Below are 17,722 nucleotides of genomic sequence, written 5' to 3'. Positions count from 1 at the left end.
ACTTGGCCTCTCTCCGGCCCTTACTTCAGTTTTATTCTGGAAAATGAATTGTGGTGTAATATAAATAGGTTTCATTTGGCCTCTTTAACCATCAACTTCAAAGTCCCTACACTTCCTTCGGGATGTTTCCATGTGACTGAAGCAGGAGCTGTTGGGTAAGCCACACAGAGATTGAGGGAGACCCAAGACCTATCTGCTTATCAATGCCTGCGTCCTGGGCTCCTCATGCAGGAATTATTGCAGATGTGCCGCCATAGAAGGAAAGCCAGGTTTAACTAAAGCCAGCAACAGCAGCAACAATAATAAAAGTAGGGTCAGGAAAGAGCTGGGTGAAGTAAGGACAAGGAGAGGGAAGTGGGAGAGAGAACAGAGAAAGACCGGCATCCCCATCTGAGTTCACTGACACCCTAAAACAGAAATACACCTGGACTCATCCTGTTACATCAGCTCCAAGAAAGAAGACATGTCAGAGGAATGAGGCCATGCGTGGAGGGTGCAGTTCAGTGCTGGTGTGCTGTCTCCAACACTGTAGTAGTGCACAGCCTTCCCCACAGAAAAAGACTCCAAGGAGAAGCCTTGGAGAAGAGCATCACATGAGCTAACTTCAGGGAGCAGTCACACAGCTGGGCCTCAGACCTGATCCTACCAATCCTCACAAGGTCCAGTGCTTCTCCTTAAAGTTGACCATCTCGACGACCCTGGTCCTCGCAAGACAGAACAAAGAGGAGTCTTGGCTCTGCTCAGCGATAGCTGCCCAACACTTTTGACAGCTCCCACTTAAGGGTGGACCTTGTGATATCACGATAAACGACAGCTAAACTCTTAAGAATAATGTGGTCTGTTCTTCCAACAGATTGGCCCCTGGCACCTACCATCACATACTCCCTAAGAGCTATATTGAGTACTGTTCTTGAGTTATTATGGCAAATTTCTAGAATAATCTGCAGTATTAAAAAATCCTCTTAGAACGGATGTCTTGTTTATTTATTTGGATATTTCTAGCATTGAGTTCTTGGTGCTGTTGTTATATTGTGGCTAAGCCAGAAAATTTGTGATTTTTTTTCTTTAAACATTTCCAGTTTCTCTGATTGTATTCCTGCTCATGGCCGTATCAACAGCCCGTAGCTGCTGAGTAAGAGGCCAGACAGCACTTGCTCTTGCACATGAAGACAGAAATAGCCTTTCCTGTATAATTTCAAGGGCATAGTTATAGGTAAATATTTCAAACTTATTGAAGGACATAAACCAAATTAACTGTTAAGCAGTATATAGCCCTAATGTTTATCCGGAGGTTTTTATATCCTTTGCATTTTCCCATGTTTAACTTTGAAATAGATGCTTCCCACTAAAATCTTGCTTTTTCATGGATCTGATAATTCACTGATCTGCTTGGAAAATGCCTTCAGTCCCTGATTCCTGTGCCCAGCCTCAGCTTTCAGTCCCTAAGTCCTTGCTTACTGTGGAGCTTTGTTCTTCAGCAGACGGAAAAGGGCAGCATAGGAAACAAACCATCCCGGGGGGGTGAGGGGGGTCTGGGAAGTGCCAGGTCAGCCAGGAGTTAACAGCATCAGATGATAACGCAGACACCGTCATCCTGTTGTCTCTCTCAGAAGCGTCACTGTCAGCGCCTGTGGTGGTGGAAGAATTGTGCTTATGGATCCAGATATCAAAACAGCTTAATGTAAATGTGACGCCCTGCCCACCCTGGCAACCCCTGGGCCTTCATCAGTCAGCACTTAGCTCTGTGGGTTTGGAGAGTGCACATAAGAAATTGCTTCACCTCAGAAGAAGGCAGCTATGGGCCAGATGCTTCCAGATGTTGATGGCCTCTGATTATAGACATGCATGTACTCTGGGACTTGTTACCCTTGGGGAAAGACAGTGTCTATCTGATGGTCACTGTTCCTAATGTGTGCCACCATGAGATCAGGCCATGGTGCCTGTCTCCAAGGACTTACCGTATTTCAGCATTCACTTGGTCTGTATGATAATGACACTGATGGCATCTCATATTCCTCAAGCCAAACAAACAAACAAAAACTTTGTGTTGATTTATATTCAGAAGATGTGCCTGATGTCTAGTTTCTGTGAAGCATATAGAATATATGTTAGTATATACACTAACTAATGGTAGTTATCTTCTGCCATCGAGAAAGTTCACACGTATACAACATGTACGTTGTCTTCTTCACACTGAGAAAGATCCTGGATTCTGTACAGTCCTTCCAGGAGCTCTTCTTCCCAACCTCAAGGACACAAACTCCTTGCTCCAATCAGTGTGGGTTGTGGGTCCAAAACTTGTAACCAGTGCACCAGTCTGTGATGCCGATAACCGGGAGGCTAGGGGGAGGGGAGGGTGCATGAGGTTATGTTGGTAACTTCAAGTCTTGATTTTTCTTTCTTTTGATTCTCTACATATAAAACTTCATCTCTGTACTCGTTTCTTACTGACAGTCTTGTAAGTTTTGAGCATCCTCACTAAAAAGACACAATCCAGACAACAGCGTATTTATTGTCCAGTGCATGGGGCAGGGGGCATTTTGCCTTGATCCCTCTTATAACTAGTAAAGCCAAACTTTTTGCTCAGTTCTTGTGGGTGTGTGCGTGCGTGTTCCGAAATACCACAGCCATGAGCTCATGCGTGCTGATAAATAGGGGTTCTGACAGTGTGCTTCAGCCCTAGATGGTACTTACGTTATTAAACAACCAGTTAAACTCTCACAATTTGCTTGAGACCTTTTTCCCTCTTTTGATTCTATGGGTCTAAATTTTCTCCACAGACTTTATGCTGATGTCCAACCATTCCATAAGTTTTAAACACCATCTTTAAGAGGGAATCTAGATGGTTGGTTATTACATAGCACAGTTAGGGAGACACTGAGCAGGCTGTGATAACACGCAGAAGCACCTGAAGAAGCTGAGTAGGATGGTGTGCCAGGAGCCAACCCAGAAAGACCACATGGCATCTGAATCAACTGAGGAACATTCTGGAAAAGGCAAAAAAAAAAAAACTATAAAGAGGGTAGAAATACCAGTGTTTTGGTGTTGTCTTAGTTAGGGATTTACTGCTGTGAACAGACACCATGACCAAGATAAGTCTTATAAGGACAACATTTAATTGGGGCTGGCTTACAAGTTCAGAGTATCAGTCCATTATCATCAAGGTGGCAGTTTGGCAGCATCTGGGCAGACGTGATGCAGGCAGAGCTGGGAGTTCTACATCTTCATCTGAAGGCTGCTAGTGGAAGACTGACTTCTAGGATATTAGGATGATGGTTTTAAAGCCCACACCCACAGGGACACACCTACTCTAACAAGGCCACACTTCCCAATAGTACTACTCCCTGGGCCAAACATATTCAAACCATGGCAGGCGTTGAGGCCAGAATTCTGGAAAGGCTGGGAATGGATAGGCTAAACACAGAAGGCCTGTAGGGCAGTGAGACAGCTCTGAAGGATACCATAGTGATGAATAGGTCACAGAGCTGGCCAGACCTGTAGATACTCAAGACCAAGTGAAACCTCTACGGTAACTGTGGACTTGGGATAATAATACCATGCCAGTGTAGATTCATCTTGTACATTGTTATTAGTGTACCACCATTAGGGGTTCTGGTAAAGGAGTCTGCATAGTTATGAAGGAGAGGCTTATGGGATATCTCTGTACCTTCCTCTTTATTCTGCTGTCAATCTAAAACTTTTCTTTAAAAAAGTCAAGTCATTTAAAGAACTGAAGGGGACACACGTGCACACAGTCAGGAAGCACTGGCACCACACGGCTCTGCTTTCCCATTTCCCCTGGAGACAAAGACCTTGTTTGTCCTGGAGACTGTGATGAATCTCGCGGTTCTCACGGATGTCTATTTTTGCGCTCTGGGGTAATTGTCCCCAGATACACAGGGCTGGGCAAGGAGGATAGCAGACTTATGAATAAGACGCTTGCTAAGCCCCAAAGTGTCCGTTCCTTCAGCATTATCTGCCCTGACCTTTTAGTTTCTTCTCATTCCCAGAAAGGTTTTCATGATAGTTAAAACATTTCCAGTAACCTTGAAACAAAGTTGGCATTCTCTGAATTAATCCTTCCGCCACAAAAGCAAAACAGGTGCCTGGTAGCCGTGGTTCTTTATCATCGGGAATCTGGCTTTGGGGAGACTGAACTCAAGTTTGCCCTTTCGCTGATACATTGGTGGCTTGAGAGTTACTTCCCTCCTGGTTTGTCCCTCTGCCCGGAGGGAAGTGAGTAAGGACGGAGAGTTGTCTCCCTGGCGATTCTCACCCACTGCCACCTTTCTTCCTGTCTCTGGAACCTGCTGTGCAGGCTCCCACTGGCCTTTCCCCAATGCCCTGTCCAGGAGGCTTCACGACCCAATCAGTGCCTCCTCCCTGGAGACTCCCTCCTCCTCCGTGCCCAGGATCTTACTGTGCCTCCTGTGCCACCGCCACAGAGGGCATGCTGCCTCATTTGTAGTCTTCCCGACTTCGTGTGGTCTTCTACGTCTCTAGCAAGACTGCAGAGCAGCCATATCCCCCGCCTCTTTGCTTTTGCTACACTTATCATACAGCAGATACTCAGTAGGCTTTAGATGATAAAGGAGCTTCCTCAGTGTCTCTGAACAACCCATGGAAAATACAGCTTGGGGAAATAGTTCTTACTGCATCTAAGGACAGCAGAAACAGCTGGATTTGCTCTGTCTGATTGGGGCACCTCTGGTTATCAGCTTTAGGATGTAGCATGTAGTACCAGCTAATGCATCTCTGCGAAGTAAGTGGAGGGTGAAAGAGTTAGAACATATATGTACATTTAATATCAAGGTTTGTCGAGACATTAACATTATAATGAATCTGTGTTGCTTGACTCGTGCCAAAATTGAACTTACCCTGCCAAGTCACCTCTTTCCATAAAAGGCTGAGTATCTTCAATGCACCTCGCCTGCTTTTTGATTGGTCTACTCTGCCAGTTTGGATCAAGTCTGCCGTAGCTACACTAGAATTGTAGCTCAGTCGGTTCAGTCCCTAGCTTTGGCCAAACCAAGTACATGCCTCAGCACTTGGAAGGTAGAGACAGGAAGATCATGAGTTCAAGGTCACTGTCAGCTACTTAGCAGATCCAAGGCCATATATCTGGGATACGACACAATGAGACCCCCTTCTCAAAAGAAATATCTACTGGGCAACAGTCAGTAACGTGTCTCTTAGCCAGAGACTTGTAACTTGTCCGAGTGCTGGGGGTAAGTGACTGAATGTTCAGTCCTAAATGGGGTGGGGTGTCTGTATGGATCCCTCTGACCAACAGCTTGTACATTACAAAATAAGAAGGGCAGAAAGAATGTAAGAGCCAGAGGATAGGGAGGGGGTCATGAGATGCTGCCTGCGGACCGTGACATGGCCATGGTGTTCATGAATGCATAGCTGCATGAGAAGGAACTCCGGTGTGAATGGCAGACGGACCAATGCAGACTCTCCCTTTACTGAGAAGCTGTTGGTAGTTGGTGTCTACCTAAGAGCAGGAGTCATGCTCTCCTGCACTGGCCTTCTTGTCCTCCCCTCTCTGTCCTCTCGTCCTCTCCCCTCCCCCTCCTTCATCTCTACTACCTTCTTAACTCCCCTCCTCATGCCCTGAATAAACTCTATTCTATACTATTTTAAAAAAAGGAAGGTCATTCTTCCGGGATGTGCTCCAGGGTCCGTTGTTGTGCTCCAGCGGGTAGCCCACACCTGCGGGCATTCGGGCATCACTAACTGGATGCAGAGTGTTATTTAAAATAAAAAGAGAAATCATAGTGGGTGGGGAGAATTGGGACATGAGAGAGAAGATTCACGTTGGACATAGTTAAGATAAATTGTGTGTATGTATGAAATTACCAACAAAAAATATTCTTTTTTTAAAGTCTGCCTTAGCAGCATACATGGGCTGGTCGGAGGCCCCAGCACATATATAGCAGAGGACAGCCTGGTCTGGCCTCAGTGGGAGAAGATGTGCCTAACCCTCCAGAGACTCAATGCCCCAAGGAAAGGGGATGGGGGGGAAGTGCACTCTCAGACGCAAGGGGGAGGGGCATGAGGTAAGGAACTGGGAGGGGGATTGGGAAGGGGGCAATGGCTGGAATGTAAATAAATAAAATAATTAACAAAATAAAGACTATTAACATCACAAAAAAAATCTGCATTCAGGTGATGGAAACACAGAACTCAGGAGGCAAAAGTAGGTGAATCTCTGAGTGTCAAGCTAGGTTGGTCTATAGAGAGAGTTCCAGGACAGCCAGTATTGTTATCCAGAGAAATTTTGTCTTTTTTTCTTCTTCTTCTTCTTTTGTTGAATATCATCTTCATTTACATTGCCAATGGTAAAACCTTTCCCAATTTCCCCTGTCCCCAAAGACCCCCCAACCCCTCCTCCCTCCCCCTGCCTCCACGTATATGCCCCTCCACCCAACACACTCCCACCTTCCCCGTCCTCTGTTTCCCTTTGTTGGGGCCTCTGTTGAGCCCTTACCTGACCAAGGACCACTCCTCCCACTGATGCCCAACTCTGCCACATTTTTGGCTGGAACCATATATGCCCCTTGGTTGATGGTTCAGTCCCTGGGAGTCTTGGGGTGTCTGGGTGGCCGAAGAAACTTTGTCTTGAAAAAAATCTGCCTTAATCAAACTGAGCAGCAACATTGTAACCAACGTAAAGCCCTGTGAAAAGACAGGCTGTACACCGCAGACTAAGGAATACATTGGAATTGAGAGTGAATGCTCTATCTTGTCTAACTTTGTTAGTAATATATACACATGGTTGTGGAACACCTTGTAAGATGCTGAACTTCAGAACGCCCCGTTTACATGCAGAGTCGTGATGGATAAGACATCGGAGCACACAGGTGGGCTGCACACCCAGACAAGCGTGTCCTTGGAGCAGGATCAGAACACCGAGTGGGCTAAATCATCTACCAGGCTGTCTTCCAAAACGGAACACAGCAGACAGGACCTTGGCTCCTGCCGGGAAAGGGAACTAGAAAGACTCCAAGTGAGATAAGAGCCTGGAGTCTGGTCACTCTTTGAAGCCAAAGCCCCTCTCCCAGAAGATTCTGGAAAGAATGGTAACTGGCCATTTCCTGATGCCTCGAGGGACGGCCGTAGGGTTCCTCCCGGCGAGCTCCACTCAGATGCTCTCCAGCACGGGCCTGGCAGCTGACCACACTCCAGTGAATCACCAGAGCTCTGTGAGGAGGCCCAGGGCTGGCACCAGGGCCAAGTGAATACAGAAATCTCAAATTCACAGTCAGGCAATGGAAACCCATCTCCCAGTGCAAACGCACCTTCCCCAGAATGGGTGAAGAAAACTGAAGAGGAAGAAAAGATTCTCAGATCAAGCTGGGTTGGGCACACGCATGACCCCAGATGGCCAAGGCAGAAGGATTACCATGAGTTTGAGGACAGCCTGCACTGAAATGAGTAGTGACTCCTTGCCTCAAAAGGAAATAGGGGAATTTTTTTTTTAAGAAAAGCGAACATTAAAATTAACAGAACACTGATTCCATCAAGGTCAGATCGTGTTCTGAAACAATGGACCATGGATTTTAAATGATTCTGTTCAGAATGGCCAAAGAGACAGAGATATTGCTGCAGCAAGAATGAGAGCTCTCAGGTAGTTGTGAGGAAATGGATAGATAGGAGACATGTAGAAATCTTGGAAACCAAAGTTGGTGGGGAATGGGAGGGGAGATGGTGGGCAGGCTGCCTTCAGTCCACAGCCCCCAAACCAACACCTACAGAAGTGAGCGTTAAAGCATTAGCTGAAGGCTGGAGACGTGGCTTAGCAGTTACAACAGCACATCCAAGGGACCAGGGTTCAGTTCCCGGTACCCACATGGCAGGTCACAACTGTCTGTCCCAGTCAATCCCGTGCCACCTTCTGGCGTCCTTAGACACCAGACCCAGACATGCAGGCAGGCAAAGCATCCATACACATAAAATAAAAATTAAAAAACAAAACCCAACTGATAAAGCCCTGCGCCCAGCTGCCCTAATAAGCAGTTCGTTAGAAACAGTTCTGTATTGACCCAGCCCTCAGGAGGGAGAGGGGGACTGCAGAGTGCAGCCTTGCAGGGGAGGGGGGCCGAGAAGATCCGAGCACACGTCCCTGGGAAGAAGAACATGCAGCTCTATGGTGTAGCTTTGGAAGATATTGTCTTACAAAGTCCTTTGAGCCAAGTTTGGAGCAGGGCAATTAATTAATTGGCAGCAGGCATCTTGCCAGCAAATAAGCAGGAGAAAATGGAATTGTGTTTTCAAATGTGGAGGGGAAATTACTTTCTACACAGAATTGTAAAACTCACCAATGTGTTCTGCTATTCCTCAAGAAAGGGAGCACCGTGCTCCAGCTACCACACACAAGAGACTTGAAATTGGGGTCAGCATTTGTTAGGAAAAAGTTTTCAGTGGGGGTCCGGAGTGGGGATCCGGGGTGGTCCGGGGTGGTCAGAGCAGGTAGCACAAAGAATAAAATGTATAAAGTTCACTGGGAAAGAATAAAAAATAATTTTTAGTTTAAAAAAAAGGGGGGAGGCAGGCAGTGGTGGCGCACGCCTTTAATCCCAGCATTTGGGAGGCAGAGGCAGGTGGATTTCTGAGTTCGAGGCCAGCTTGGTCTGCAAGTGAGGTCCAGGACAGCCAGGGCTACACAGAGAAACCCTGTCTTGGAAAAAAAAAAGGAAAAAGAAAAACAGGTTTCTGAATAAATGGCCCTGCAGCTAAGAGCACTTGTTCTTTCAGAGGACCCAGCTCTGTCTCCCAGCACCCGTGCTGGGCTGTCGACACCCAGCTGCCTGGAACTCTAGCTCTAGGCATGTGATGCCTCCTTCCCCTGGCCTCCATTGCATCTAAACATATGTAGCATACACAGACACACACACATACACACACACACATACACACACACACAAACACAAACAGACATACATATGAAAACATTTAAATATACCTTTAAAAGGATTTTTTTAAAAAGCAAATAAAATCAATAAAGGCCTATTCAGACGTACCAGTTACATAAAATAAGAAGAGGACTCTAGGTCTTGGGCTCTATGGTGTCAGTTTAGTCACTTGATTTGAAGCCTTGGTCTCTAACTTTGAAATGGGAATCATGAGCATGCTGCCTTATCTGATTAAGGTGGCAATTAAACCAGGCATGGCGGCACATGCTGTTAATCCCAGCCCTTTCAGGATAAAATCAGGAGGACCCGGAGTTCAGGGTCATTCTTGGCTACATGGGGTGTTTGAAGGCAGCCTGGGCGATACAGTATCCTAGCAAAATTTATAGGTGACAATTCAGAATTAATGTTGATTCCAAAATAAGGACAGATGTGTGCTGAGCACATCATACATGTGCTGCTGTAGTCTTTACCATCATCATCATCCTCACCCCTAGAAGAGATGGAAGAGGTGTTCTTCACGACCACACTGAGCACCACACGTCGGAGGGCTGGCGAGGTGGCCCTGGGTGTCTCTCAGCAAGTATACACCTGGGCAGCCTGTGCTTTACTAAGCCTTGTTGCTTCATCTGGATTTCAGCTTTGAGGGCGTGTCTGGTGGGCTACTGGTGCCTGCTCATAGTCACACACTGTGTGTGCTGCAGGGGCCACTTTGCAACAATGTGTTCAGTTTCTACCTCCGTAATCAGTGCGAAGACCTTGACTAGCACAAGGCCCTTGCTCCTGCAGAATCATCAAACTCTGGGCTTCTAGAGATACCAACCGATTTGCTCTGTTTTCTCCTTTTTACATTTATTTATTTGTGTGCACGCATGGGGATCAGTTCTCTCCTTCCACCAAGTGGGTCTCTGTCTGAAGCTCCAGACAGCAGGCTCGCCAGCGAGTGCCTTTATCCCCATCACACAGCCGCAAACCGACGTTGCTGCATTATTTGATGGTGTTTCATTCAGCTTATCACATTCATCAAAACTTATTATTCATTTCATTCGCTAGTACTCATTAATTTCATTCATAATTTTCTGTGATCTTTGGTTGCTGTTCATCTTCTGGGCTGCTGCTCGTTGTCCGGATTGTCCCAGGTTCCTGACCCTCTTTCTGAGGGTGACCTCTCTAATTTGATTCAAGCAGGATCCTGCCTCATCCCAGACAGGCCACACCCTGTCTCTTCTGCATTGCACGCCTCAGGGCTGCTCGATGCTCTGACTTGATAATCTCCTCAGCAGAGCTTGGCAGGGCAGCTGAAGAGCTCACGGCTGTTCTCCAAGGCAGCAAATTAATGCATGAAGGCACTGCTACGGGGACTTGTTCGTGTTCTCTCCCCTCTAAAGGACGTGGGAATGCCTCCGTGAGAGCCCCGTGACATCAAAGCCAGTGATGCTAATCATGCGTGTAGTGTGCAGCGTGGGTGGAAGAGAGGGGTAAACAGGAGGACCAGGAATTACTTCCACATTTCTTCTTTCCATCGTTTATGTATCTCGCAAGTGAAGACAACATCCAGAGCCCGCAGCTTCCCGAAAGGGCTTGTGCTGATTCTCCATGCGTACAGTGATTAAAAATACTGAATATTCCCTCAATACTCATGTTGCTGTGACATGTTTCGTGTCCTGACAATGCTGCTGCTTTGTGTTTGTCCTTGATGCAGTAAACAAAATCAGATATTTCGTTTTTCCATAACTCCAGCTAAGAATAAAGCCTTGGTGCTGGAGTCGAATGTTATGTTCTCCAGGCAGAGGAAATGGACATTTATTGGATGTTATTGCTACTTTCTTGGCACTAATGACATTACAAGAGCTCTTTGGGTAATATAATTTGAAACTATTATTTCTGTGTTTCAGGTCATGCAAGACAAGATCATCTGCCTTCCAAAAAGAGTGCAGCCTGCTCAGAACCACTCTTCCCTTTCCAATGTCTCCCAGGCCGTTATCAGTACCACCCCACTGCCCCCGCCTAAACCCTCTCCGAGCAACCCCGCAACCGTGGAGATGAAGGGGTTAAAGACAGACCTGGACCTCCAGCAGTACAGCTTCATCAACCAAATGTGCTACGAGCGGGCCCTGCACTGGTATGCCAAGTACTTCCCCTACCTTGTGCTTATCCACACCCTGGTCTTCATGCTCTGCAGCAACTTCTGGTTCAAATTCCCTGGATCCAGTTCCAAAATCGAGCACTTCATCTCCATCCTGGGGAAGTGCTTCGACTCCCCGTGGACCACGCGGGCTCTCTCCGAAGTGTCCGGCGAGGACTCTGAAGAGAAGGACAATAGGAAGAACAACATGAACAGGCCCAGCACCATCCAGTCCGGTCCTGAGGGAAGCCTGGTCAAGTCCCAGTCTCTCAAGTCAATCCCTGAGAAGTTCGTGGTTGACAAATCTACCGCGGGGGCTCTGGACAAGAAGGAAGGTGAGCAGGCCAAGGCCTTGTTTGAGAAGGTGAAGAAATTCAGACTGCACGTGGAAGAAGGTGATATCCTGTACGCCATGTATGTGCGGCAGACTGTGCTCAAGGTTATCAAATTCCTAATCATCATTGCCTACAACAGCGCTCTGGTTTCCAAAGTCCAGTTCACGGTGGACTGTAACGTGGACATCCAGGACATGACGGGCTATAAAAACTTTTCTTGCAATCACACCATGGCCCATCTGTTCTCCAAGCTCTCCTTCTGCTACCTGTGCTTTGTGAGCATCTACGGCCTGACGTGCCTTTATACCCTGTACTGGCTCTTCTACCGGTCTCTGAGGGAATACTCTTTTGAGTATGTCCGGCAGGAGACTGGCATCGATGACATTCCGGACGTGAAAAATGACTTCGCTTTCATGCTCCATATGATAGACCAGTATGACCCCCTCTATTCCAAGCGGTTTGCCGTGTTCCTGTCCGAAGTCAGCGAGAACAAGTTAAAACAACTCAATTTAAATAACGAGTGGACCCCGGACAAGCTGCGGCAGAAGCTGCAGACGAACGCCCACAACCGCCTGGAGCTGCCTCTGATCATGCTGTCTGGCCTCCCGGACACCGTGTTTGAGATCACAGAGTTACAGTCTCTGAAGCTGGAGATCATTAAGAACGTCATGATACCCGCCACCATCGCCCAGCTAGACAACCTTCAGGAGCTCTGCCTGCACCAGTGCTCGGTCAAGATCCACAGCGCCGCGCTCTCCTTCCTGAAGGAGAATCTCAAGGTCCTGAGCGTCAAGTTCGATGACATGAGGGAGCTGCCCCCCTGGATGTACGGCCTCCGGAACCTGGAAGAGCTCTATCTGGTTGGGTCTCTGAGTCACGACATCTCCAAAAATGTCACCCTGGAGTCTCTGCGGGACCTCAAGAGCCTTAAGACCCTTTCCATCAAGAGCAACGTCTCCAAGATCCCTCAGGCTGTGGTGGATGTGTCCAGCCACCTCCAGAAGATGTGTGTCCACAATGACGGCACCAAGCTGGTGATGCTGAACAACCTGAAGAAGATGACCAACCTGACGGAGCTGGAACTGGTCCACTGCGACCTGGAGCGCATCCCCCACGCCGTATTCAGCCTGCTCAGCCTCCAGGAGCTGGACCTGAAGGAGAACAACCTAAAGTCGATAGAGGAGATCGTGAGCTTCCAGCACCTGAGGAAGCTGACCGTGCTCAAACTGTGGTATAACAGCATCGCTTACATCCCGGAGCACATCAAGAAACTGAGCAGCCTGGAGCGACTGTTTTTCAGCCACAATAAGGTGGAGGTGCTTCCCTCCCACCTCTTCCTGTGCAACAAAATCAGATATCTGGACTTGTCCTATAACGACATCCGCTTCATCCCGCCTGAAATCGGAGTTCTGCAGAGTTTACAGTATTTTTCCATCACTTGTAACAAAGTGGAGAGCCTCCCAGATGAACTCTACTTCTGCAAGAAACTCAAAACTTTGAAGATTGGGAAAAACAGCCTCTCCGTACTTTCGCCAAAAATTGGAAATTTGCTATTTCTTTCCTACTTAGACATCAAAGGCAATCACTTTGAAGTCCTGCCTCCAGAGCTGGGAGACTGTCGTGCTCTGAAGCGAGCCGGGCTGGTCGTGGAAGACGCTCTGTTTGAGACTCTGCCCTCAGATGTCCGCGAGCAAATGAAAGCAGACTAACTTATTTTTCATCAAAGTATGACTGAAACGTGCTTCTACCAAATACAATATAAAGAGTTAGGTAGTCCTAATGCCTTTCCTATATTATTATTTTTTTCTTTTCCACACAAGACAAAATGTACACAAAGATTGAGTAAGGAGTATGTATTTTTAATAAAAATTTAATTGTATTTTTTCAATATTAATATTTTAAAGTTTTATTTGTCCTGGAAGCTGATGTATCTGTTACTGCTTTCTGCCAGCAGGAATGGATAGTTCCATCTGGCTTTGGGTTTTGCTTTCTCACTTGAGTTCATTCTTGTAAAAGGAAAGGAATCCTAGGTCGTGTGAATTTTGGCACATTCTAAATGGGTGAAGATACTTTGTCAACACCATCTTTACTTTCGTTCTACCCGTCCGAGCCCTTGGTGTGTTTCGCCATGTGTACAACTGTGCCAGCTGTTTTACTGTCAGCCGCTGCCTTCCCTGGTCAGGTGGTGCCACTCTATAGAAAACTCTAGACTGTGAACTCATGCAAGTGTGCTGTCACAGAGTATCACCCTGAAAAGCCCCTTTCTTCTGACACTGTTACTTGTATCCTTTCCTAAACAGTTTCAGTTGGCCTGGGGTAGGCTTTTGCAGCGGGTGAGGAGAGCAATCCCCTGTGGTTGCTCTCCTTGCATGCATGTAATATTTGTTGTCAAACTGATCTGAATTTTTTACCAACATTTTACATCCTAAAATATGTCATCAAAAATTAAATACAACCACTGCCCCCCATCCACCTCAGTATTGCCATGTGGTACTGTTGAACAACCTTAGGGAAATTAGATTTTATTTCAATATTCTAGCAGATAATTAAATTTTAAATCATAGAATTAGAAGCCTGTTTTGAGTAATTTAATCAGTTTCGATGCCTTGATATGTGGATGCATCCGATGGAAAACAATCTTGCTACTAAGGCACCCTGATAGAAAGCTGACGTATTCCACGCAGGCCCCGCCCCTTCCTTCTTGGACCCTGTGCAGAGATACAAAGCAGCCCACTGTATACATAGGCGTGGTCATGAGCTTCCCGCAAGCCTGCCCTCAGTGCGATGCCAGTTAGGCAAGCATGAGAAGTCTCAGCTCTCCGCTGAAGATCGCTCCTCACCAGCCAGGCGCAGTGACTAACCTCTGAGTGCTCTCACTTAGCAACAGTTCCCACCTGGTGGCTGGCAAAGCTTTTATTGATCTTTCTCTTCTTAAAATCCAGGCAAGTGTGGAGACTTGAGTTACATAGTCCACCGAGTGGCCTAAGGAAAACTTAACACTGAGAATAGGAAGATGATTTGACTTCTGAAACCCCGTTTTGAAGAACGTTTTCTTGGCCCCCATGACCTTGCCCAGACTTTTTTTTTTTTTTTTTTTTTTTTGTGACACGTAGACATGGATAAGGCATGTCTGGGAAGCACATGGTCCTCGTCTGAGTTAAGATAGAGAGCTGTGGGGGTGTAGCTGAGTGATGAAGCGCTTGCCCATGCGGTGCCCAGAGCCTGAGTTTAGTGACCTGATACTACAAGACAGACAAGGGAACAGGACTCATCACGCTGGGTGGATGAAACACAAAGGAACGTCTGAGTGAAGGGCCAGCCGTGTGCAAGCGCTTCTGTTTCAGTAGTGATTTCTTTAAGCCTGGAGTTAAAATAGTATTTTGAAGTACCATTATAGCTATACTTCTTATATGAAGAAATAAATATTCAGTTTTAGAATATTGAATGGTAAGAATCATGTGTCATGTTCAGAAAAGCTCTGTCTTACAGAATTTACAGGCAGATTGTCTGTGATTGGGCACGAGTAACCTGTTATTGGAATGTAAATTGAACCAATGAATACACTGTTTCGATTGTTAAAACTTATGGTTATTTCTAACATCACCTTTCAGAAGGGATCTACTCAAGTTAAACACCATAGTTATACTGAAGTCTTTCTCTGGCATTAACTGAAAATCTCATATGGGTTCATAACTGAAGCAAATCGCCAATACTTCAATTTTATCAAGCTTCCAAATAACGATTTATCTTCATAATGATTTGGCAGGCTGACTCCCAACCTAAGTTGTAAATAACACCCAATAAATGAGTATAATTCCGAGACTTTCTTTTAACTAAGAGTGAAATATTCATAGATCTTTTTATTAGATTTTATAAAACTTCCAAAGCCTCAAACTCTGAATAGTTTAGATGTTCTGATTCTTGTTCTTTTTAATACAGTCATCTTTTGTTCTCATTTCTGAGTAAAATGCTTTCAGTTGCTGTCCAGCCTTCCAACGGAAACTCAGGTGCCTGGACTGCTGGCTTTTCTAATGTTCTCTGATCTAACTCAGTGCAGAGAGGCTCTCTGCCTCCTCTCTCTCTCTCTCTCTCTCTCTCTCTCTCTCTCTCTCTCTCTCTCTCTCTCTCTCTCTCTCTCTCTCTCTGTTTTCCAAGTGCTCTTGCTGAGAAGGATCAGCTCTCTGTCCAGCCTCTGACTCACAACAAACTGCTGTACAAATCACACATGTGCCATCTGTACTCTTAACTCCGAGGTGGCTTCAGGCTCAAGGTGGCCACGCTGTACAGTGAGGTTTACTAACGGAGTGCAGAACAGCCATCTGGTGGTGCTCTGGTCGGAAGGTCCTAGGGACCAGCAAGGTGGCTCTGAGGGTGAGTGGCACTTGCCATCCACCTGAGGTCCTGAGCTCGCTCTGCAGGATCCACACAGTGGAAGGAAGGAAGCAGCTCCCAGAAGCTGTCCTCTGACAGGAGCCGTGGTGTGAACACCTACACAAAACACACACGAAGTAATGTAGATTTTAAATCATAGGTTAAAAAAACATGTCCAAGAATGTAACACCTCAGAACAGAATTGTGTTTTCTTATTACACAATTATTTGATCTGATTTTGAATATCAGAACTCTCAAGATAAATTCTGTGGTGTACAGGAGGCTCTTGAAATCCCCACCCAGCTCGTCCCTGCTGATACAATGAGTCTCTGTGGTGTCCTGGGCAGCAAGCAGACCTGCCTTTTCAGGCTCTTTTGGAGATGTCCCTGCCCCAAGGATGTTGTTCATTTTGATCACAGGCCCTGCTCTGAAGGGTCTGAAACATGAACTCTTCCTTGGGTTTCTTAAACAAAAGAAGTCCAGTTTCTTTCAGTATGCTGATTTGTGGCTTGAATTTATCTTACTTTCTAATCCAATTTTTATACCAAATACCTGATGAACAGTATTGGCATTCCAACAGTAACATTTATGGCTTGTCAATACAAAAGTCCATTAGCACTTCTCTTGCAGACCCTGTTGATGTCATTTCAATTTTTCATAAAGTAAATTAAGATTACATTAAAGAGTTTACACTGGAGCAGAATCTCAAAAACAGGGTTTCATACTCAAGGGAACAAAATGGCTACCACTGAGGAAACCCCCAGAAGAGTCTATGGTATGTTTACACCTTTTCTGTTTAGAGACATAGTAAGAAACCCCAGTCTTACCTAGAGCCACCATGAGTTTTCAGATTTAGCTCTCAGTCTTCAACCTTCTGATAATTATGATATCAGCCTCCCAAACAAGTATCTGCACCCATTCCTCTTCCCAAAGTCACCCACTAATAAAGATGAAATTCTTAGGATTATCTGATGGAGAGAGAAGAGAGTCTCCCTTTGCCCCCAAGGAATTAGTTTTTTTCAGAAGGGTATATAACATTGGACAGCTTGGTTTACTGACCAGATAGCAGCCACTATGTATTTATGGTTGGGTCTAGTTTTTGAGCCAGGGTCTTGCTTTTTAACCCAGGCTGATCTTAAACGTGACAGCCTCTTGCCCCGGCTTCCTGGACACTGGATCACAGGTGACTGCACACCTGGCCTGTGTGCTTTCTAGTGGGTTCATCTGTGTGTTCATTCCCCCGCCACATGGCTCTCTGGGGTGTCACCCCATGCCTTATGTGCTTGCTGGTGTTTGGTTTGCATTTGTTTACTGTGTTCATGTGCATTAAGATTGTCAAGTGCTGGCAAATTTGTCGGACTGCCAAGGAAAAGGACTGATCGTTCATTTGTCAGAATACATGTTCATGAAAGGAAATGTCTTAATGTTATTTCGCTATGTAGCGTATAGGAACAAAAATAAAGTCATTTTTGTAACATAACTTGGGGCTCCATCCTTTCTTGCTTATTTTTAGAAATCATGTGTATCTTTTGTTCTTTTTTATTTATATGAGTACACTGTAGCCGTCTTCAGACACACACCAGAGGAGAGCATCATATCCCATTATAGATGGTTGTGAACCACCCTGTGGTTGCTGGGAATTGAACTCAGGACCTCTGGAAGAGCATCCAGTGCTCTTAACCGCTGAGCCATCTCTCCAGCCCCATATCTTTTGTTCTTATGCCATTACCCAGGTTCTCTGGACTGCAGGAAATAGGCTCATTTGCTCTTTACCTTTGGAGCTAGTTTTTTTTATCATTGTAACAAATTGTTTCCTTCCTGAATTTACTTTCCTGCATCTACCTAAGGTGTCCCTGGAGTTTCATTTGTGTAATTACTGAGTTAATGTATAATCTGGAGTGCAGTTTTTGTATGTTTGCCAAATCAGATTGTACAATGGCTATTCAGCTCAACCTTCATTAAATACCTTATGATAA

At 45.9% G+C, this 17,722-nt stretch overlaps 1 protein-coding gene across 2 annotated transcripts in view; it reads left to right on the top strand.

The window, feature by feature from the left end:
• The window catches only part of Lrrc8c (leucine rich repeat containing 8 VRAC subunit C), a 96,732-nt gene extending 79,506 nt beyond the window's left edge, over window positions 1-17,226 (top strand). For both annotated transcript variants that reach the window (XM_052199763.1, XM_052199764.1), the window contains one exon: window positions 10,811-17,226. In XM_052199763.1, the coding sequence (XP_052055723.1) occupies window positions 10,811-13,084 (2,274 nt within the window). In that variant the 3' untranslated portion in view covers window positions 13,085-17,226. The remainder of the gene's footprint in view (window positions 1-10,810) is intronic.
• Window positions 17,227-17,722: the final 496 nt, after the last annotated feature.

Source organism: Apodemus sylvaticus, chromosome 11, assembly GCF_947179515.1.
Source record: "Apodemus sylvaticus chromosome 11, mApoSyl1.1, whole genome shotgun sequence".
Lineage (NCBI taxonomy): Eukaryota > Metazoa > Chordata > Mammalia > Rodentia > Muridae > Apodemus > Apodemus sylvaticus.
The sequence above is the reverse complement of the archived record's forward strand: the minus strand, read 5'-3'. Positions and strand labels throughout refer to the sequence as shown.